This window comes from Pithys albifrons, chromosome 6, assembly GCF_047495875.1.
Source record: "Pithys albifrons albifrons isolate INPA30051 chromosome 6, PitAlb_v1, whole genome shotgun sequence".
Taxonomy (NCBI): domain Eukaryota; kingdom Metazoa; phylum Chordata; class Aves; order Passeriformes; family Thamnophilidae; genus Pithys; species Pithys albifrons.
Window position 1 is genome coordinate 26,267,167 of NC_092463.1, and position 23,405 is coordinate 26,290,571.

Below are 23,405 nucleotides of genomic sequence, written 5' to 3' on the forward strand. Positions count from 1 at the left end.
CTTCATGCCTCTCTCTATCCAATGAGTAGGTAGGTATTTCTTTGCTCTTGTAACCTGCAATGCAGCAGTGCTGAGTTCTGCAGGTGTACTCACTGGATTAGAGCCCACACACACACAACAGGAGGTAACAGCCTTGTTATATCAGTCAGCCAGGAAATGAACGAGCTGCTTCCAATTTTGCGACCATATCTCCTGCCTCTTACAAAACTGTTCTAACCATTGAGACTGAGGACATTTTTTAATCGGGCACACTGAGTTCACTGCTAAAATTGTTCTTTGTTCATAAAGTAAGATCTCCTCTGAATCACAGGAAAAATACATGCTCATCAGTATAGCCTAATAGTTATGGTATGCTCCTGGGAGAAGAGAGTCCCTGGATTCCAGTCCCTTCTCAGGAAGTGTTCGCTATCAAATGTCCTTTGGAGCTGGCCCATGTGTGAATCTAGCACTTGAGTGTTCTGGTAATAGATAGATTACATAGTTGTGAATTCCTATAACCTTAAGTAAAGTCCTGGGAATTTTTCTCCTTACTTAAACTTTTTCTTCTCTTTTTTTCAGCTTCACGTCACTGTCATTTTAGGGTTGGTCTTACCTGGATGACTGTAACAGTAATCGTGCATCCACTCTTTAACTGCTAAATACTAGACAGATTTATTGTAATGCTTTTTATTCAACTCTAAAACCTAGAGGTGTGAAGAAGAATGGAAAGATGACTATGAGGAGATGAGTGAAGTGACAATGGGGAGATGAGTTCAAAAGAAGGTCTTGAAATATGGAGATACAAGAGGCTGGACCATGGGAAGTATGAGATTTTGTAGAGATTGCATGGTTAAAATTACAGGAAAGAAAAAATACAGACTAAACAACTAGAGATTTGAGAAAGTGTAGCAAACAGATGTCCGTTCCAAACTGAAAGATGACAAAGCCATGAAATAAAAAAAAAAAAAGGACAATGTGAGGTGATTGTTTCATATATAAAGGAAAGAGATTAAGGATGGTGGATGACGATGCAAGGAGAGCTGTTCTACTTGTATTATTGTGGCACATAAATATTCTTAGCATAGACCCATCTTAATATACAGAAATGGAGTGCAGCACAAGGCAAATATTTGTCCTTCAGAAGTAAAAAAGCCACATATAAAAATGAAGACAATTAATTAAGGCAGACACAAAATTCAGGGGAATATGAAGCAGCAATAGACAGCATGAATAGTTGTGTAACCTACACAGAATGGACTTTTAAGTCTTCCAAGGTGTTTTCCTTATTTCTTTTTCAATAAATGTCATAGCTAAGGGGAGAATTTGAGGCAGGGATTGTTTTCTGGACACTTACGTGTACCAGGTACTAGGTATAAGATGCCACAAAGAAGAAAGATGGAAGTGCCTGTCCTAAAATGTCAAGATGAGTGAGAGTTAACTGCATTAACTGAGTAGAGGCGAGTGGTTTTGGTAAAATTGCTGAAATAGGTATGGAATATAAAGTTCAAATTAGTAGCCTGCATATGTGCTAGAGACTGGTGGTGATATTTGAAAAGAATGCACCATCTAAGTAGTATGTTCAGAGAGTGGACTCTGCAATGCTCAGAGTAGATGTAAGAAGGATTAAAAATGCTTTTCTTGAAGCCAAAGAAAAGGATATGGCAGTAACTGAGATGTGAGGTAAGAGCCTAGGTAATTTTTTCAGGTAGATGGCTAAAAAAAGTTTTAGCTTAGATTATGCATAAAGAACGTGCAAGATGTAGATGTATTCTGCCATAGGAATATAAATCTTGGAAGTGATACAATCAACAGAGATGGAGAGTTATTAGATGAAGACATGAGATCTTGGTTTTCAGACAGATTAAGAATAAATAGGTGATCTGACAGTCAGGCTTTCAGTGCTTGTTCCCAAGTGCAAATCAACAGGTCTAATAATGAAAAGTGCAGTATTTTCAGATGATAGATCCTTTCAGATAATTTTTAATAGAAGTAATTGTAAATTTAGAGAATAAGTAAAATGGATTGTAATACAAATGAAATTTGAGCTGGAGTGACTACAACCTGAGTGACTTATAGAGGTATGATTCCTTATTTTTTCTGGTACTGATTCTATTTTTCAGAACAGTTTCTTCTGGAAAAAAAAATAAACTATTTCAGTATTTTGTTACAATTTTTGAGATAATGCATCTGCAAGACTTTAGCTGACAAATTCAAGCAAGTGCCTATATAATTAACATGTATCTTACTTTCTTATCCGTTCTTTTTTATTCCTGTTACAACCTTCTTCAGAAGGAAAAAGCTCACAATACTGTTGTTTAAGTGTTTTGTCACTCTCTGTGCCAGTCTCTCCATTGGTTTATCTTTGCATCGTTCCCATTCCATCTTAATTGCTGATGCCAGTGGCAACATCTGCCCGAAGTAAGAATACAGCTTGCACTGCCCTATTATTACTAACCGTTGAGTTTGTGTGTGCCACTCAGTCTCTAAGTGCTAATAAGTCTTTCCTAGAGAGCAGTGCTTTAAAGAAGAAAATGTCTAGCCTATTAGAAGTATGTAGACATTAGCTACCATGGGTTTATAGTCACTCTTGCAGACAGTTGCATTCAAATACAGTGCACAACTACATTATTTCAGCCACAAAAGCATATAAAATTTTAGTTTTAAAATAATAGAATGTTCTCAAAATGCCAGTGACTAGAAGATAAAAATATGCCAATCTCATCTATGTAGTCTCTAGCACAGAAGAGGAGTCTTCTGTGTGCAATTTATTAGTGCAGAATACAGCAAGCTTTGGACTTGGCTTTTGCCTCAGATTTTTGTTTTGTTTTTAAGCAGGGTTATATTTTTAACAAGCTGCAGATGTTTTGTGGATTGTTGTGACAAGCAGCAGCCCAGATAGCTGGATTACTTTTCTCTGTGTGTTTGAAGTGTGCATTTGAATTAGACTTCAAGAACTGATATAAGCATATCCTCTTCACTGTGTAACAAAAACATCATTATCCTCAGTCAGCATCTATGCCGAGACTTCTTTATTTTGTTGGGAGACAGGTACCAAAATTGGAGAATAGGAATGTCCTTGTCATGTTCAAAGCAGTAACTTTCCTTCATTTTGCCTTATTTGTGTATAAGCTTTGGATATAATAGGATAAACTAAAAGGTTTCTTTTAGAGACCTCTGAAAGTAGAGCATTTTAAAAGCAGGTAGGTGTCTCTACCCTACTTTTTCATGAAACATTTTACCCATTCAAGGAGACTTTTAAAAACAGCTTGTTTTGATAGCAGCCTGTTCTCCTGTGGGCCTTCAGCCTTTGCTTCCTGGCAGCACCTTTGGTGCGAAAAGAGAGTGATCAATTGGGAGACTATCAGTGCCAGCATGCATAGAGTGATAAGTTAACACACCACTGGGAATTTCTAGTGCCCACCAAGATACTTCACTTCTAATGTGCTAACAAGCTCATTTTTCTACCTCTTGCCTCTTCAGTTATTTTTTTTTCTCAGAAGAGCTTAGAAGTTGAGTGCATCAGGCATAATGAAAAGCTCTGTAGGAGGGAGAAGCAATAACCCCATTTTTCCCTTTTCAGCCAAATAGAAAATTAGTTTCTGGTAATACACAAAGGCCAGTATTTTTTGTGCAAGGGGCACTGCTGTGAATCAAAGGACTCTATTAACTGCAGAAAATTCAGCAGCTGTGAATCTCCCCCAATGAAAAAAGTGCTTTTCAACAAGTTGTGAGATACATAGTATTATTTAGACTTCAACCATCAGTTTCATCCTCTACCACTTATACATAGCCTCTTAAAAATTGTGCTATATTACTGTCCTCTGTTAAGGCTCAATACTGTGTTTATCCCCCAACCTAAGAACCATTACAATGGGAGATTTTTATATTTTCTTTTGTCCCAGTGCTTCTATTATACTTCTCCAAACTGAGACTTCTGCTGTGGTTCTGCTATCTCTGGATTTAGAAAGAATTCAGAATATGGATTTTGGAGGGAGAACTGTTTTCCGGTTTCACTATGTAACCAAGTTATGGTGTGAGGAAATACAACAGAAGTAATTTTATTTCTTGATTCCAGATAATATATTCTCTCTATATTTTTTCATATTTAAATACATTGTAAGGCCTACATTAATTAATGTACAGAAAAAAACTACAGAAAGATTGAGTAGGAAAAGTTCTGTAATGGTTGAAGTGTAGTTTTGTAAGCTAATAGGAGGATAATTGTTTTCAATTTGGTGTTGGGAATTTTATTGCTTATCATAACTGAAAATAGTATTGTTATTTATTTTAAATGTTAGCACTTGCAATTAAAAGTGCTTATATAGTGCAATTTTTATGTTTGGATTGCTAATAAATGTGTGCAAGATGAACATTATCTCCATTTCACAGGTGGTGAAATTGAGTCAGAATAGTAGTTTCCTTACTGTCCTTGATTCCCTCAAAAAGAGCAGCAGACCTGAAATCAGACCCCCCTTTCAAGAAATGCATTCTGAGTGCATTCCTCCACAGCATGCTGATTTGTTTGGTGGGTTTTTTTAGGAAAACAGAACTATGTGAGGACAAAATTATCTCACTATCTACAAATAAAATGGGGGGGGGGGGGGGGGGGAAGGTGGGCACAAGTGTAAATGTCAGGGAAAATTTCTTATCATTCTTTGTTTCTGTAAGGTAACTGGAGAGGGTCTCCCTCACTCAACATACTGAGTCCAGGTGGAGGACTTTGAAAGTTGTGTGAGAAAAGGTTAACTGATTTCCCAGTTCAGCAACTATACAACATGAAGTCAGCATGGTAGTTTTTCTTGATAATTGTATGTTGCTGCCTGCTGCTCTACATTTTGACAGCCATTTCCATAGTTGCTTTCATGAACAGCAGAAATACTCTCTCTTTTCCTCACTCTCTCTGTGCTACCATCAAATCGGGCCTGCTGGAACAAGAAGCCTGGAGAGGGTTCTTCAAAAACAACAACACTTCAAGACACAGGTCTCTTGTCAATAATACTACAGGAGGAGAACACAGGAAAAAGGAAGAAGTACAGTATTTTGCTGTCAGTGCCCTGCCAACACTCTGTTAACCAGTAAAGAATCCTGTGGATTCTTTAGAAATATTTTTGCTTGTTTTAATGACATATTTGACAAGATGTTTCTACCTGAAATTTCAATATGTGTTTATCTTAACTGTGAGTATGTTTAAGGGTTAGGGAAGCAGTTCATTTTGGGAAAGAGAAAAATCATTTATTTTCTTAATGCTGTGATTATGTTTCTGCTACACCTCTTAAAAATGGAAAAATTTTTATTTTGGGACCAGAATAGTGTTTAGATTGCTGTTGTTTGAAAACAATTTCAGGAAATTTTGGATCAGACATGAAAAAAATACAGTTTACCCATATGGTTATATTAATCGTGTTTATCTTATGCTTAGTATTATGTCAGTGCATCAGATAATATCACAGTTATGTAAAGAATTAAAAGTAAGTGTGTACAGTCACTGAAATACGTGATACGTGTTTAACAAAAACAAGAATTCTGAATTATTAGGCACTGATATTTAACAGTTACAGTACATTACATCAATTTATCCTTAATTCTTGGCTAAACCAGTTATGAGGAGAGAGCACGATACCTGCAAACAATTGTTCAACATCATCTAGAGCCTACAACGTTTGAAGATTTTGCTGCTCAGGTTTTCTGTCCAGCACCTTATCACCATTTGCCCTCAGAGACGGGTAAGAAGTTAAGAACAGTTCTTATACAATTTTCCTTGAAATGCAGTATCCTTACTTATAAAGACTGAAAACTCAGGCCTTTGCACATCGTTATGTGTTACCATTTAGTGTAGAAATCACACATTCTTGAGAACCTGGGCAAAGTTGCCTTTAAATCTTTATTCTGGCATCATGAGCCAATGCCTGGAATTAAGATTTGGCAAGCTGCTTTAATATAGCAACCAGACTCTGTATTTTTACTGCAAATTTTATCACATTCCCCTCTATAAAGTCTGCATGGAAGTATCAGTACTCTTTTCTTTTTCTAGGCTAGTACAGGCAGATACGTGCTTGAAGTACACCTTCCCCATAAAAAAGTTTTAAGGCTCGCTACATGTTTAAAATTTAAAGTTTTAAACTGGAAATCAGAGCCTTGGAATCATTAACTTTGTTCCAACGTTATTAATTACAAAGTTGGTTTTAAGGTAATTTTTACTTTGCAGTAAAATACCTGTTTTATAAGAGGATACTGCATTTTCAGTTACTAATGAGAAAATCGGTAAAAGAAAATTAATAACTCAAGGCCTTCCTATTCTGACATTTCTTGAACTCCTTATGATTATTTCATTATTTTATTTCCCCTCTTTTTAGATCATTAAATATCAGTTCTGTTTATCTGAAGGTAAGACAAAGTGTCCAAAAAACCCCTTTGTTCCTCTTACTTTTTTACTAGAGCACTAAGCTTGTAACCAACTTGTATGCAAACTTTCCTTGTTGCCCTTGTTCACACTAAAAACCCAGTTCACACTGATTGAGAAATGACCACTACATCTTCTAAAAGTTTTAGTCTTTTACTAACCTCAGGTCTGCATGAAGCACTAACACTGGTTCTGGGATTAAGGTAACTAATGATAGAGACCGTTGTTGAATGAGTAACACTTTATTGTGTTGACCTTTGTTTCTCAGCATGCACAAATAGTACTGGATGGCAGTGGTGTGTTTTGTACCCTGTACTGTCTTTCATTGATGTTGTAAGACATTCTGCAGTGATAACCTAGGAGAGGAGAAGAAGAATGTGTAATACCTGAAATCCTTGTTCATAAAAACCTTATTTAATGATAATCAAAATGCTTCTATGAAAAAGCTGTAAATCTAAATTAAATAAATTTTGTAAGAATAAATTGGCAAGTTGTTATCTGAAAATTTGTTTCTCAATTGCTAAAATATATAGATAAATTAATTCTAAATTATAGAAGAATTCTACAGAGAGAATGACTGGCAGATATTAAGATTCTCCTTTACTTGAAAGTATAAGCAACATAATAACTAGAAATGAGGTGCAGTAGTATAGTAAGTGATACAGTTATGCTAGTGGAAATTCTTGAGATCAAAAAGAAACAAAATTAGAAATAGGCAATTTAAAACTAATTTAAACCACTTTAAAATAGTAACATAATTTAATGCATGAAAACATTTAAATAGGAAAAATCTGTAACTAGAAACATTAAAAACACTAACCAGGCATACCAGTCCTTACCACATTTCTTGCCTAATGGACCTAGTAAGTATTCAACATCAGACACTTGTATGGCTAGTATATATTCTGTATTATAGTGCACTTGTAGTTCTGCCTATTCATTTTCAGAAATCTCATTGCATGGCAAGTTGTTCTGCACTGTACCTCTAGTTCATTCTTTCAGGGCGAAGCAAAGCTGCTTTTCTGTGCTAGTTTGGTGGATTGGTGCGCTGCTCTACAGTGGCAATTCCTGTATTCTTTAAAAAACTGCCCCTGTCATACTTGGTATTCTCTAACATGATCTGAAATTAGGTTGATTTTTTAGAAACTTGATTTTTAACTTAACCTTTCTGTCAAATTTAAAATTTTCTGTAGGAATCTCATTAATAGGAGCTTGTGGTGTATTTCACATCTGCACATGCACGTGTGTGATTCTACATACCATGAAACACAATATCCTGTCCTGAGGGCCACATTCTTCTGGACTTGAATGGTGCAGTGGAACTGACCAAGACATCAGTGTCAGGAGCAGCCAGCAGCTTCCTAGGATGGACATGCAGCACAGTGTGACTCAGAGTCAAACAACATGTTCCCAAATCTTCCTGACTGAGATTTTTCAGCGCAGGGAAGCTGGGGGTGCTCTGGCATCCCACCTGCAGCCTGATCCCTGTTCTGTCTGGGGCTTCTGGAACTCTGATACTCAGCTCCAGGATAGAGTGCCTGGAGTAGCACCACACCATCTGCCTCCAAGCTGACTCCAGAGGGCACAAATTCTAAAAGCTGAGGCAGGTGTAAAATAGCACTGCAGTCATCTGCCAAAAGGATTACCCCAGGTCTTGGGGTTAGCCTAGAAACCAGTGCTTTTCCAATTCTAGTGAAGGCAGATCTGTGAGCAAGGTTGACCCAAATCTCTGAAGGACTGTGGTCCCATGACTCCACCAGGTGTACTTTCAAAAAAAAATAGATACCCTTTAAGTTTCTAGGGCCACTGCCCTGATGGATTTCTTGAAAGAGGTACAGAGCACTGAACTGTGCCAGGATTGAGCATAGGAGTGCTGCTGGAGTCCTGCCTGGGAATCCACATACATTCATCACCCCCAAGATGGCTCAGACAAAACCTTGCAGGCTCTCTGCCCGACATGTCCATGTCATCTGAAAATTTCTGACCAGCTGCTAAAAAGAAGTCACATTTTTTAAATACAAAGTGTTTCATTTATATCTGGGAGTTCTTTTAATGAAGAATAATTGAACAGGAGAGACTAGGAAAACAATCCACATTTTAGATATTACAGACTTGATTCTCTAATTGGACCATGATCTCCAAGATTACAACTGCTGAATATGTTTAATTTTATAAAATACTCTATACATCCTTTTCATCTAAGAAAGAACTGTAGAAACTATGAGGCTTCTACAGCCCATTACCAGGTGTTGTTATTTTGTTGTGATCTCATTGAGCAGTTTCAGCATGCCAGTCTTTTCGTTTGAGCTATGATAATCAGAGCAAATAGAGAACATGGCATTCAGTAACAAACTGTATTTCCTCAGATGGATGTATTTTATCAAGGCTCAACCTGCAGCAAAAGCTGTTTCTTTTTTTACCATGGCTGCTCGTCAGTACGATGTGATTGTGGCAGCTTCTGTTTTATCTAGAAGCTTTGTTTGCCCTGTCAAAATATCTGACATATCCACCCTCCCATGTTTAGGAACCTGACTAGTGTAGTGAATGTGTACATTTAAAAAAATTGAGATTTACCTGTACTTAATCACAGAATGTAATTCAGTTGCCTCTGATTTTTACGATGTTGTCTCTGTTAAGTAGTGTAACTGCAAATACTCTGCTAAACAGACTAACTCATTCTATGCAGCTATTGAGTGAACCAGATCTCTGTGACACCAGAGTAGGTTGAGGGAACTGTCAATGGTAAGCTCAATTATATCGAAGGGCACATTGACCTCATGATGCTAAGATTCTGAGCTTTAAAATGTACTCAGATCTTGGGTTTGTTTTTTCTCTGTCTTCTTTTGTTCCCTTTCTTCCTACTTAGACTAGTATCTCATTACAGTAAACTTTATAAAGAAGAGACCTTTCTACATTAGTCATAGTATTTTCCTTGTGACAAAAACATCAGACTTTTTGGTCCCAACCATCATTCCTGTATTCTCAAACCGGCATTCAGGACAATTCTGCTGTCCCACTCTCAAAGAAGGGATGCCATTGTCCAGGCAGGGAAGCAGGGAAGTGCAGAGTAATGATGCTTCAGCCTTGCACAAGAAAAAAATCAAAATCAACAGATTGCATCTAAATTTATTTTGCTGCTTGCCTGTAGCGGAACTTGGAACTAATAATCTTTTTGGCCCCATACCACCCTTTCATAGGTCATAATGATGGTGCTTCTGTCAGTGTAGAAGGGTTTGAATAACAGTTGATGATGGTGGTTCAGGTTTGTGATTGGAAGTAAAGCTGAAATGTAGAAATGAGGGCTCTGTGTCTGTCAAGGCTGGAAGAATTTCTTATTATCCCTTCTCCAGTCCAAACTTAGGAAGACTTCTTTTCATTCTAATTCAGAGCAAAGCCTCAAAACTTACATTTTCCAAAAGTTTCATATTGAAACAGCTAAAGCTGAAACCTTAGACATTTCTGAACTATTGTCCTTAAGTCAACCACTTGGTGAAGGTACACTGAGGATCCTCAGCACTTTGAGGCAGTAAATTCAGTGTGGGCTGCTAGAAACCCAAATAGATCAGCTTTCTACATTTAATGAAGTGGATCCACTAAAGAAAGAGTATGATTGTCCAATTAAAAAGCATCACACAAGGGGACAAAATTAAATTTTAATCCCAATATTTCCTAGTTTTTGAAGTTTTTACTTTATTTTTTGTGACATTTGCTTTTTGTAATTCCTTCCATTTTTGTTTTAAAGTATAGGGCAAAATAGAAATTCTGTAGCAGTGTTTAACAGCCACATGATATATAAGCAAAACTGCGCCACTACCTCCTGCAGACTGAGATAGGACAACAATTGGTAGTAATGGTAAGCTCTCTTAGCTCTTCCTGAATCTCCACTAGTGGAAAGACTGGGAATTTTGCCAGTGGGTTTCACAGACATTAGTTGACAGAAAGGAATAGGCTTACCTAATAGACATGGTTCCATCCAGGTTCTAAAGAGCATTCTTCACTGGACATGGACTTGGCTGCTGGTTTGCCACAAAATTAATCTTTTTTTGCTGTGTTCTTTCTCATATCTGCCTCTTACTTCTTTCTCTTTTACCCAGTTCTGGTCTCCCACGTCTTTTTTCCTCACCTTTTTGCCTTGCTTTGCAGATGCTTTTGCAGTCTTTCTCTCTACATCTGCTTCTCACTTCCTTTCCTCATTTTACAAAATTAGTGAGAGACTTAATTGACTTGACTCTAGCAAGGCTCTGCTGAGCATGACTGACAACTTGGCCAGATTTGGACTGGAAATTTTAAGAGTGGCAAAGGGCACAAGCAGTGCAAAAATGATTTCTCTCTTCCCTGAAGGTCAGGTGGGACACACTGAAGTATCTTAAAAGACCATCAGAATTTACCAACATGCACAAATTATATTTTCCTCTGTGATCATTCTGAGATGGCACTCAGGACAAAGTTGATCCAGACAACAAAGTGTGATAAAGCCAGAAGCACTGACAGTAGTCTTACTCTGTCTTAACATCAGCATCCTGTCAGGCTTCTGCTTGTTGACTTTTTCACCTCTGAAAGTCAGAACTGATGGACAAGATGAGTTATGGCAATATGTATGTTATGATACCTCCAGATTCCTCCAGCTCACCTTACTTCTAACTCAATTTGTGTGTAACTAGTATTCCATTTTAGAGATAATACTTAATTTCTGAGTCAAAACCCAACATACTATTATTATAAAATCCCAAAATTTTTCAAATCGAGTGTGAAAATGTTGCATTTCAACTTTGTTGACCCACCTCCTTGTTCAGAAGCAATTGAAGTGGCTTTACATTATGGTCCCAAAATATCATAACTCACCTGGCTATGATATTTGTCACTTGTCAAGCCTAAGAGAAGAAAAATACGGATCACTTCCTGACATTTTTCAACCTCTTAAAAACGCAAACACGTTTATTTTATAGAACTTCTGGCTTCACATCAATTGCCAATAGAGCCTTCATATTTAACCCTGGTTTTATACTTTGCATAACTAAGTATATCATTGTTGCTGATCCAGAAGCAAGCCTTTTCTTTGTCCTCAGAAAATGACATGAGGTGGTATTGACTCTAGGTCCTAGCCAGGCCCCCTCCAGGCTACTGGAAAAATTAACCCTGTCCTGGCCAGAACCGGGACATATCCACCTCTTATTCTATACCATGGCATCATGCCCAGCTATATACACACACATATATATATACATACACAGACACGCACAAGCATCATTTTCATAGTCAGTGGCTGTTCCTTCAAGATGTTCAAGTTGAGTTCACTTAGTACATAGCTGTGGATTCTATCTGTTCTAGATGTCTTCCAGGGTCAGATCGCTGTTGTACTGTGTGCTGATTGCAAGCTGCATCAGGAGCTCATGACTGGTCTATCTGGAGCAGTCAGTCCTCATTGTCCATGGTAGTTATGGCATACAGAGGCAGCGTCATTCACCAACCAAGATTATATAATTCAACATTACAGACCGTTCTCACCCAAAAGTCAAATCCCCCTGAGATACATACCGTGTTTCCCTGTAACTCTGCATTACCCACCATGTGCACCCAGGTCCTTGAGCAAACAATCCTATGGGTGGGGTTGCCTTTGCTTGAGGCAGGACTAATCAAACTGTCTTTCCTAACAAGTTTCTCACATGCACCACAGGGACTTAACCCTTTTACAGTATGTGGAGGTTTAGATTGGGCAAGGCCAGCTTGATTGGTGGCGCCTCTAGTGTTAACTAACTATGTGGCCTTTGCTAAACGTAGGTCCCAATGTTTGAAAGAGAGTCCCACCACTCATTGCTTTCAATGTGGTTTTCAACTGTCCACTCTACTGTTCAGTTATCCCAGAGGCTGCTGCAGGATAGGGAGTATCATATACCCACTCAATACTGTGCTCCCTGGCCTAGGTGTCTATGAGGCTATTTGTTAAATGAGTCTCGTTGTCCCACTCAGGTGACATATCACCAGAGGACTTGCTTTTGAAGGCCCAAGATGCTATTCCAGGCAGTGGCATGAGGCACAGGGTACATCTCCAGCCAACTAGTGGTTGTTCCCACCATTGTCAGCACATAGTGCTTGCCTTGGCAGGTTTATTATTATTCAGCCATCATCCAGCATACCACAGGCTTAACCCACTTGGCCTGATTGATTTGCAGCACGTTTCACAGTTATGGATAACCTAGGAGATAGTGTCCATGGTTAAGTCAACCGCTCGATCATGAGTCTGTCTATATGTTGCATCTCTTCCCTGATCACCTGAGGCATCATGGGCCCACTGATCCAGAAGTTATTCGCACTTATGTTGCCAGTTCAGATCCACCTGAGACACTTCAATCTTGGCAGCTCAGTCCACCTGTTGTTGTTGTGGTGTTGTTCTTCAGTAGCCCAATTCTTGGATACATGTGCGTCTACATGCATATTTTGACAGCCAACTTCTCTGCCTGGGCAGTGATGTCACAATTTAGCACCCCAGATGGATTTACCTGTGCACTGCCAATTGGTCTTCTTCCATAGGCCAGCCACCCCCACAGAGCATTTGCTACCATCCACAAGTCAGTGCAGAGATAGAGGGCTGGCCATTTCTGTTCAGCGATATCTAAAGCCAGCTGAATGACTTTCAACCGAGTTGATTCACCTTGTCCATTGGTAGCTTTTGCAACTTGCTACACTGGACTCCATATGGCAACTTTCCATTTTCAGTGTATCCCTACAATATGGCAGGAACCATCAGTAAAGAGATCGTACCACTTTTCATTTTCTGGTGCTGATTATATGGTGAAGCCTCCTCAGCACGTGTCACCTTCTCTGATGATGATAGTCTGAATTTTTGCCTTCAGGCCAGTTCATGATGACTTCCAAGATCCCTGAATGATTAGGGTTTCTTATTTGAGCTCACTAATCAGCACAACTCACTCCATGTAGCATCAGTGGCATGACGTGTGGAAGGGGTTTTCTCTGTGAACATTCAGCCCAGCACTGGCACTCGGTGCCAGCAGGAGCTGTGCTTCACTGCCAGTGATTTCTGAAGCAGCTCAAACCCCTTCATAAGCTGCCAGTATGCCTTTTTTAGGTGGGGTGTAGCAGGTCTCGGATCCTTTGTATCCCCAAATCCAGAACTCCAGGGGTCATCCTCAAGACTCCCTAGGTACTTTTTGCCAGAGATTTGAGAAAGGACCATTCTCTGCAGCTGCAGTGCAGAGCACATTTTTCACATCTTGTCCTGTCCTGACTGGCCCAAGGGCTACGGCATGAACAATCTCTGGTTTAATTTGTTCAAAACCTTGTTGTTGTTCAGGACCCCACTTAAAATCATTCTTCCTCCATGTCATATGATAGAGGGCTTACAATCTGACTGTAATCTGGAACATATATGCTCCAAAACCCCACAACACTAGGAAAGGCCATTTTACCTTCTTGCTTATTGGTGGGGACATAACTGCTGTTTTGTTGACCACGTCCATTGGAATCTGACAATGACCATCTTGCCATTTTACTCCTAAAGATTTCTTGGGCAGGTCCCTTGACCTTGCTTTGCTTTATGGCAAAACCAGCCTTCAAGAGGATTTGAATTATCTTCTCTGCTTTCTCAAAAACTTCCTCTGCTGTGTTGCCCCACAAGATGATGTCGTCAATGTATTGCAAGTGTTCTGGAGCCTCACCCTTTTCTGGTGCAGGCTGGATCCATTCATAGCAAATGGTGGAGCTGTCTTTCCACCTCTGGGGCAGTCAGTTCCAGATGTATTGGATTCTCCTCCAGGTGAAAGCACTGTGGCCTGCACTCTGCTGCTACAGGAATGGAGAAGAATGCATTAGCATTCTGCTGCAGTTTGAGTGGCCCTGGTGCCTATTGGTCTGCTTTCTCCTTCCTCCCCTTGAGGGTACTGTCCAAATAACCCAAATCCCCCCTAAAATAACACAAAGATAACACAAAAAATAACCCAAATACCCCCCAAAATTATCCCAAAAATAACCCGAATCCCCTCCCAAAAACCAACTCAAATCCCACCTAAATCTTCCCAAAAATAACCCAAATTCTCCCCAAAATAACCCCAAAAATAACCCAAATCACCCCCAAAATCCCCACAAAATAAACGAGTAAAGAGAAGCTAGTACCCAATATACAGCAGTAAGGTGGCCCTCTCTGGAGCTGCCTCCACATTGCCCTTGGAAATATTCAGTCACTGTAACACCACCCTGTAGTTGTTCAGGGGTGAACTTCCAAGTCATCGGAACAGAGAATTTTCCCAAAACCCAGCCCGTTTTTTCCCATCTTCCATGACTGTCCTGACTCAAGACATGGTGTTTACCATACTGACCCCAAACATGATCTGGACTGTACTGAGGAGACATAGAATGGATATAATTATTAATGGACTCTCAGAGGTAGCACCTAAGGTAGGGGTAGGAGAGCAACTCTAAATACATATCTCAAATGACCCTCATTGCCCTTAGTGTTATCATAACAAACTGATGTCACAGAGTCTACATCTACAAAACAATCCTAAACCCTCTCCCTGCGCTGAAAAAGAACACCGTGATGGGCACATAGTACGGATACAGAAACATATACAGAGTTAGGTACGCCACCCACATGAACAGACCAAGCAACATTGTGACCAGTGGCTCTGGACCTAATACAACAAATGCTTAGATCAAATTTGTTCCCAACCTGCTCTGGTCAGATCTGTTGTTTCAACCCTTCATTAGGCACCAAGTAAGGCTGTCATCATTTAGGAATGGTATTCTCCTATTTGTGTTCCCACTGAAACCACTCCAAACCACGTGCTGCACCATCGCTCCTCTTCACCCTTCCCTCCTCTGTGGCAAGGCTGGAGAGTAGAATTGAAAGCATAAAAGGTAAAGATCACAGGTTGAGATAAGAACAGCAATGAGATAAGAAAATGAACAGTAACAACAAAAATACTAGTGACAGAGAGTACAAGAAAGAGGCGAACAGTCCACATGGAAACCCTCACAACAATATCCAAGAGCTCCCTCTGCCACACTGTGCCGACCCAGAAGCTGCCCTCCCCCCATCCTCAGACAAGGACATGAAGTGGTGTAAAATAATCTCTGGGTCCTAGCCATGCCCTGTCTGGGCTACTGCAAAAATTAACCCTGTCCTGGCCAGAACCAGGGCAATTGCGGAGGGAGATAGTAACATTTTACACTGAAAATTTTAAAACCCTGAGGGGAAGCAAAACCTGAAAAATTTGTATATACCACATTTAATATCCATGTGTGTATGTGTGTATGTATGTATATATAGATACATGTGCTTATCTAAAATCCAAAGAAATTTAGTTACTAATTAGTCTGTTGATTGCTGTCAGACTAAATATATTTTAAGTGCTGTTACTCTTCACTCTTCTGGTGTGATATGTTCAGACGTGAAAATCACTTTACATGACTTCTGTTCTTCATTAGCTCTAAGTTTCTTTAAAAAATGTGATTGTGAATTTGTGCTTGTGTCTGCAGCAAGTAGAAACAAAATTTTAAGATACACTGGAATCATACCTTAATTGAAATAATGGGGCAGGTTAAGGTTTTCTTTATCCAACCCATGATAAAATTTCACTTTAGGGTTTAACCCTTTGATGCAGACTAATTACCTCAAAACCAGCTGGGTTTAGTTCTTTACATGATTTCAGGAGCCTTATATTGAGACTGGCTAGAATTTTAACATACTCAATACTGGGAAACAGCTGGGGAGCAGAAGCCATATGTCAAGTTGCCATTCATTTTTCCTTCTTGATTGTGTGTATCTGTGTGAGTATTTAACTGTTTTCACAGATGTTAAGCAAACATTTCAGACAGTGTTTAGGATGTATTTCAATTGCTATTAATAAGGTTGCTGGATTTGGATAATGTTATAGAATTCTTTTCTTTCTCTCTCCCTTCCTTTTTTTTTCTTGTAATGCTTAGTTGGTAAGTATGATGCCGGATTTCAGAGCTGTTGCTTCATTGCACATTATCTAACTCATCACTCTCTTTAACCTGTAGCATGAGCAGCAATTGCATAATGAAATTCGAAATTCTGTTTTCTGTGCTCATCTGTTAATACCCTTCAATCTCTGCAGTTCGTGTCTCATGTCTCACACCTGTTATCTTTTATCTTTTCTCCTCCCCTTTCCTCACTTCTTTCCACTCCTCCTTCCTCATCACTTCTTCATTCTCAACAAAGAAAGAAATGCTGTGATATTTCTTCTCCTTCCAAAACCTCCACTAGAAAGCATTGGCCACATCAAGGTAAAGGGCAAAGGCTTGAAACGGAAGGTCTTTCACGCTAGCTGTGAATGGTATGCTGTGCAAAACAACAACGGTTATTTTCTATTCTCTAATTTCCACCATTTGAAATGCTTTAATTCCTTGTAAAATCAGAACAAGATAGAATTTCAGAAAATGTGAATGCGTGTTTCCCTGCCTGCCTTTTTCTGTAAGGCACAGTGCATCAGACACTATCATGGTTTTCCAGACTGTTTGGCAATGAAGTACCAGTTCATGAGCAGAATTACTGTCACCAGCCGGGGAAAAAATAACAGCCCTTTCTTTCCCCTGTCACTCTCATGGGTTGTGTCAGTTTGAAGATAGAAAGTACCATGCTGTCCCTCTGGAACAGACAGGTGAAGGACCAGGGAAGGAGGACAGGTCACTGAATACCAGAGGTTTATGACAATGTTTTAAATGTATTCCTTGACTTCTTACTTGATGACCTCATTTGATTTTAGAGGAATCTTTCTAAATAAATCATGACCAGTTTTGAATCATTTTTGCACCCCCATATATGTGAAATGTATACTGAAGGAGAGAGATCTTCAGTTCTGATTATTACACTGTTATTTTAAAGAATTACCAGTAATAGCATGATGTGGAAGAAATAGCAGGTGATTTCAGGCTTACTGAAGTCAGCAGGGGTTTCCCCATTCACACCTGCAGGACTTTCTGTCTGTAATTTATACAGGTCAAGAAGCCCTCAGTGGCAACTGAGGTAGTTTAGTTCAATCATACTGTCAGTCTCTGTGAATGGCTAATTAAAATGCAGTTTAATTTTATGGATGGGGAGTTCATAGTATTAATTTTCTGTAACATGGGAAGGAGAAGGTAATTTTGATTTTGTATTTTCTCCTTTTCCTTTTGTATCTCTGGAAAATTTGGGGACAGGCTGTTTGTAAGGAAAAGCCTTGTCCCCTTGCAGTGAGGACTTGGGGCCCATTGGAGCATAGCTCTGGGCACTGGGCTAATGAATTACATACCATTGTCTCAAATTCATCTTGTTCCTTTTACAAAGAAACATCAACGTATAGTGCCTCCAGTTAGTACAATCTGTTCAAGCTTCTGCCTTGTGGGCCCTGTAGGAATCTGCCTTTTGAAGCACCAGCTAAAGTTGGGATGGGAGAAAGTGTTTTGCTCTCCCAGACACCTCTTCAGCTGCATTCCTAGAGCTCCCTTCATGCACAATGAGATGTTAACCTTCATGTTCTCATTAAAGACTGGATTCTTCTGGGTTGTTTGAATAATGACTCCCGTTCCCTGCAAGGGAACTGGAGGTGTTTGTTCTCCCAGTTAGCGGGAAACGCCGCCCACTTCAGTGCTGCCTCAATTGCTGAGAGCGAGGGGGTTCTGCAGTCCCATAGCTCAGTGACCTCTGTCATCATCTTTTCTCTAGGGGTGGATTTGTGGCAGTTGCTAACTCCATGAGCAGTACCATCACCCACAGCTCATAAAGGGCTAGGAGATGCTGTGGCAGTGACAGCAGCACTGAAATTCCTCCCTGCCCCTTGCTAAGAGATCCCGTAGTGCAGGAGGTGGCACTGACCCATCTGGTTCTTGCTGTCCTCTTCAGGCTTCTGCCCAGAGACTCAACCGGGAGAAACTCCAGCAGCAGCAGCAACAGCACAGGTGGATGGAACAGACTTAGCCTCTCCAATGTCTCCTCGGACTAGCAAGAGCCGCATGTCCATGAAACTGCGCCGCTCCTCTGGCACAGCCAACAAGTCCTAAGTGGCAAGATGCCTGCAGCTTTCTAGCGAACAGCAATTGGCCACCCTTCCCATAGCAGCACACCACTTTTTTATTTTCACCACTCATACCTTTCACTCAAGGATAATGTCTCTCATACGTGTGTGCCTGTGCCATGCATACTCCTTTTCTGTATGTTTATTTTAAACAGTGACACTGGAATGTTACTTTGATACTTTAGATCAGACTCCAGTCTGCCTTTTTTTTTTTGTTGTTTTTTTTTTTTTTGGCAGTATTGCAGTACAGTTTGTCCTCTGCACCTTTTACCTTCCTGGATGATTATAATATCTTAACAGCAGTCATTTGTAACTCTGGTTGATCTTGAGTCACATATGGAACTGGAGACTGCAGTTGGATTACACTATATTTATTATGCCCCATTGCAATTTTCTCTGTAACAAAGAAAGAAATATGTACAATTTGAAAGTGAATGTACAATTTTAAATTGGCATTGCATATGTAAAGTCTTTGTCAGATGTCACAATGTTAATGCACAATATGTGTACAGATTATTTATGCTGAAAATAAAATAGTTCAATGGCCTTTCAAGCATTACAGAGTCCAAACAAAGTAAGTTGTTCATAGCACCAACTCTTTCTTCACAAATCAGTGTATCATTTCATAACTCTGCAAATAGTCTATGCCAGGAAAAAAAAATCACTGTGCTGAAATTCTACTTATGCTTGGCTTCCAAATATTTTTATAATGTTTGCTTTTCCAAGTGGTATCAATAGTACATGCCATCAAGTTTCATGGGTTTTAGCCTTTATCATGGGGCTACTCAATCTAGATGTATATTCTTTTATCTTACATTAAAAAAAAATTAAAAACAGACACCTTCCTGATAGAAATTAAATGCTGTGATGATGGATACTAGGGCAGAAAAGGGAACATGCTCCAGGAGCCTGGCCTGCATTGCTGACAATTTCAACCCTATGAGCGCAGATTAGTACATGAGTTCCACCCATCCAGAGGTATTTTCCTACAGAAGATGAAATGCTCACATTTTGAGTCTAGTAAACAACAAAATACTGTTAACAAAATGTAGCATGGCATCGGTACTAACTGCATGTGTAAATATAGCATATGAGCAACAATAAAAGAGAAATTATGTATTGTCATTCATGTAGTATTACAAATTTGTAATGGTTGAAGAGAAGACATGCTATTTAATAATACAATAAAATTATTCTTACCACCTTTTGTGTATTAGTCATTCACCTCACTGATTAGATTCTTACTCCAGTTGATAGAAGAAGGGTGTATTACATATGCATGGAGCAGTTAAGTGCAATACACAGTTTAGTTTTCATTTGTATTAAAAAGTATACAGGTTCTTAGGAGCTCTTTCCCAACACATCACAAGAATGCCAGACTGAAAACTCTTCCCCAAATCTGGTAAATACATTACACATAAAATAAAGCACAGGATGTTCTCCCCTGCAGGTTGGTTGTTCAAATGCAGATTCTAGGAACAGTTAATAATCATCATGTTCCTGTGGTGTGGAGCTTTTTGTCTTCGACTACACAAATGGAGAAAGGAGAACAATGATTTTTTTTGAAAACTTAGTGACCTTCTTCAGGGGTGAACTCATTAAATGCATAAATGGGTATTTTTACGTAAGTCTGTTACCTATAAATGACAGAAAAATGCACAACTTAAAATGTTTTTTTTTTTGGCATGTGAGAACAGTGAGCTGTGAATTTAGCCTCCTTTGTCAGAGAGCAAATCTTGGCTACATTAGGTTATATTGTATTAATTCATTTGACCAGGTCCTGGAACTAAAATGACAAAGTCCATGAAGCACATTTAAAATAATGCATTTATTGCTTGCTTACAGCCTTTGGGTGTGATACATCTGAATCTTTTGTTGTGTGTAACAAAATGTAAAACCACAGGAATAATTGCTTTAGAGGATGCTAATCAAGAGAATGAAATAGTTTGCATGCTTATTTCAGAGATTGTTAGAACAAAGACTACAACTGAAATCAACTTGGTTCTTCAGAAACCACAAGCTGACCCACTTTGCCCTACTGAACCGAAAAAAGGTGTGAGCTTTGTTTTAAATCTTTTATTGAATTTTCTTGCCCTTATTTTTAGCCTCATCTGCTAAAACAAGCACTCAAGTGAAAAAATTAAATAAGTAAATAAATAAGTAATAAGTAAATAAATAAATACAGCTGAAATGTCAATATCTGGTAAATTCAACAGCATTTCAAAGCATTTGGCCAGAGCACTGTCAAAGCCAGGGAACACACATCATGGGATGCTTTCCTAAATGTAGTTGTTAGGGAGAAGGAAGGTAGCCTGTCATCTGCACTTTAGCAACATGTCTGAAGACTGTTTCATGTCCTAATTTCAGCTGTTCACAAGACTTGGAGGAACTCACATCAAAAGCACAGCTCACAGGGGAGAGGGGTTGGAGGCTGCCAATAAGGCCAGCTGCAGACAGGTCCTTTCTGCCTGCCTCCAATGCCGAGGCTGGCAGGGCCTCATGCCGCCCTCCTGCACTAACAAACCACTAACGGAGCAGGTTTTGGAATGGGCAGCTGCCAGAGACGTGTGTTTTGCTACCACACTGTCACCAGAATACAGAGACACAGAGTAAGCAGAGGACACATACATAGCTATAGGAGATCAACACCTTGTGTTTCAATTAAGCAGACAGCAAGATTAATTTCCATACGTTTAACTAGCTATTATATGACTTGACACTGACTTAGTATGAACATTTACCTTCTCAGCTATCTTAGTACAGAGTACAGCAAACAGAACACCTCACAATAACTTAAGTGTTGAAGTTCGGGGGCTAAGGCTATTCAAACAGTGTCGCTAGATCAGGCTGCTTTTCTCTCACGAAAAATAATTCTTCTCTTTAAATACCGTATATACAGCTGTACTTCTATCCGAGAGTCGCTACAGAAGATGTACTGGCGGTGAGCCGGCACCCGACGCCCCGCCATTTCCCGCCTCCCGGAAGACGCTGGCAGGACTCCTCGGCAGCTGGGGCTGCGTGGCACTCCCTCCCGTGCGGGCTCCGCGTGGGTGCCGCCCGTGGGCTGAATCCGCTGCCGTACCCGTGCGGGACGTTCGTCCCTACCCACCGGCAGGGAAGGAGACGGGCGGGAGTCCGCGGGCGGCTTCTTCGCCGCCGTAGCCGTGAGACCCGCGACTTTCCATAGGAATTACAGCGTGGCCAGGACTCGCTCGGCTAGCCCGGTCTCTCGGAGCAGTCCCACCGGGGCGGCCGCGGGCCTAGCAGCCCGGCCGGACGGGCACCTGGAGCAGCAGGACCTGCCTGCTCTCCGGCGGGTGGCACTTGCTGGCGTGCCGCGCCAGCCCGGGCGCGCTGAAGAAGGTGGCGGGGCAGTGCTTGCAGGGGAAGCCCTGCCGCTCGCCGCCCGCCGCGGCACCCTCGGGGACGGTGGCAGGCGGTGGCGGCAGCAGCAGCTCCTCCCGCACGGCGTGCCACAGCCGATGCTTGTCCCTGATGTCCGCAGAGGGGAACCGGGCGCCGCAGAGGTGGCAGGCGAAGGCGAGGGGTCCGCGCTCCGGCGGGCCGAATGCGGCCGGCCGCGCTGCCCCGTGGGTGCCCAGGTGCTTGCGGAGGTAAGCCTGCCGTCGGAATCGCTTCTGGCAGCAGGGGCAGGCGAACGCCTCCCCGCCGGGGCCGCCGCCGGGACCGGGAGCGCCGCCGTGAGCTGGGCCAGGGCCGGGGCCGGAGCCGGGGCCGGAGCCGGCCGGGGTGCCGCCGGCGCTGTCCGCGCCGCCGCGGTGCTGACGGGACGGCGGAGGGGGCTGGGCCGTGGGCGCGGCGGGGCCGCGGAACCGGCGCTCGGGGCTGTTCTCTTTGCCCGGGGGGGCGGCGGCTGTGCCGTCGGCACTGGGACCGGGACGCGGCTTGTGCCAGCGGCGGTGTGAGGCCAGGTTGGCAGGGCAACTGAAGATCTTGTGGCACTCGGGGCAGCGATACTCGACGCGCACGATGCGGGAGCAGCGGTGCTGGGCGAGCGCCAGAGGGTCCGCGTACTGCTCCTTGCACAGCTGGCAGATGAACTCGCCCAGCGGCGTGCGCCCCGCCGGCGGCCCCGACCGGGCCTCGGGCCCCTCCTCCTTGATCCGCAGCCCCAGCACGGGCGAAGTTGTCACCTCGTCGGCGAAGCTCAGTTTCCGCGTGGCTTTGCCCTTCTTGGCCGGCGCCTTGGCCCGCGACGGCCGCTTTAGCGCGGGCACCGGCGGCGCCGGCGGGACGGGCAGCGGCGTGCGGGGCTGCAGCAGCAGCTTCTCGGCGGGCGGAAAGGAGGCGGCCAGGGGGAAGGACTCGGCGGAGGCGGGCGAGCTGAGGCACCGCTCGAAGAGAGCCGCCCGCGGCCCCGCAGCGCTGCACGGCCCCGTGGTCCCCCAAGCGGCCGGACCCTTCGGCGGGGTGACCCCGGGACTGCTACAGCTGCCGCCGGATGGCCACATCGCGGGGCAAGCGGCGACGACGCCCTCCTCCTCCTCGCCCTCCTCCTCCTCCTCCTCCGTCCCCTGTCTAGGACTGGGGCTGTCCCCGGTGGCGGGCGGCGGGGGCGGCGACGGATCCCGGTCCGGGTCCCGTTCCCGCTCCCGCAGGCGCACCCGGTAGGAGCCACCGGGGCGCCGGCTGCGCTTGACGAGGAAGCCGCGCGGCATCGCGGGGCAATCCGGCGCGGCGGGAGCGCGGCGCCACCAGCCCGACCGGGCTTTATACCCCCGGCGCCCGCTCCCGCCCGGGCGTCATCCGCCCTTCGGCGGCCGCGGCCAATGAGGAGTTAGGGCCGGCGCTGGCGGCGGGGGCGGCGGCGGCTGGACCGGGCCGGGCCGGGCCGGGGCTCCCGCTGTCGGGGCGGGCGCAGTGTCCCGGGGAGCGCATCCCGCGGCGCCGCGCCCTGCGTGGCTGAGGGAGGTGTGTGGTCGGGGATGGGTCCGAGTCGCGACAGATCCAGACCGGGTCACGGCCGCTGCCCCTCG

General features: G+C 42.6%; 2 protein-coding genes across 10 annotated transcripts in view; one reads left to right on the top strand and one right to left on the bottom strand.

The window, feature by feature from the left end:
• RALGAPA1 (Ral GTPase activating protein catalytic subunit alpha 1) overlaps window positions 1-19,632 on the top strand; it is a 144,715-nt gene extending 125,083 nt beyond the window's left edge. For 4 of the 9 annotated variants that reach the window (XM_071557915.1, XM_071557920.1, XM_071557918.1 and 1 more), the window contains 3 exons: window positions 5,578-5,702; window positions 16,578-16,692; window positions 18,237-19,632. In XM_071557915.1, the coding sequence (XP_071414016.1) occupies window positions 5,578-5,702; window positions 16,578-16,692; window positions 18,237-18,336 (340 nt within the window). In that variant the 3' untranslated portion in view covers window positions 18,337-19,632. Of the gene's footprint in view, window positions 1-5,577; window positions 5,703-6,332; window positions 6,364-16,577; window positions 16,693-18,236 lie in introns of all 9 variants that reach the window. The other 5 variants (XM_071557916.1, XM_071557921.1, XM_071557924.1 and 2 more) reach the window with 3 other exon arrangements.
• Window positions 19,633-21,538: 1,906 nt separating this feature from the next.
• INSM2 (INSM transcriptional repressor 2) lies at window positions 21,539-23,087 on the bottom strand. Its single transcript, XM_071559434.1, has one exon. It carries the CDS (start codon window positions 23,085-23,087, stop codon window positions 21,669-21,671), a length of 1,419 nt encoding a protein of 472 aa, XP_071415535.1. The 3' UTR covers window positions 21,539-21,668.
• Between the last annotated feature and the right edge of the window lie 318 nt (window positions 23,088-23,405).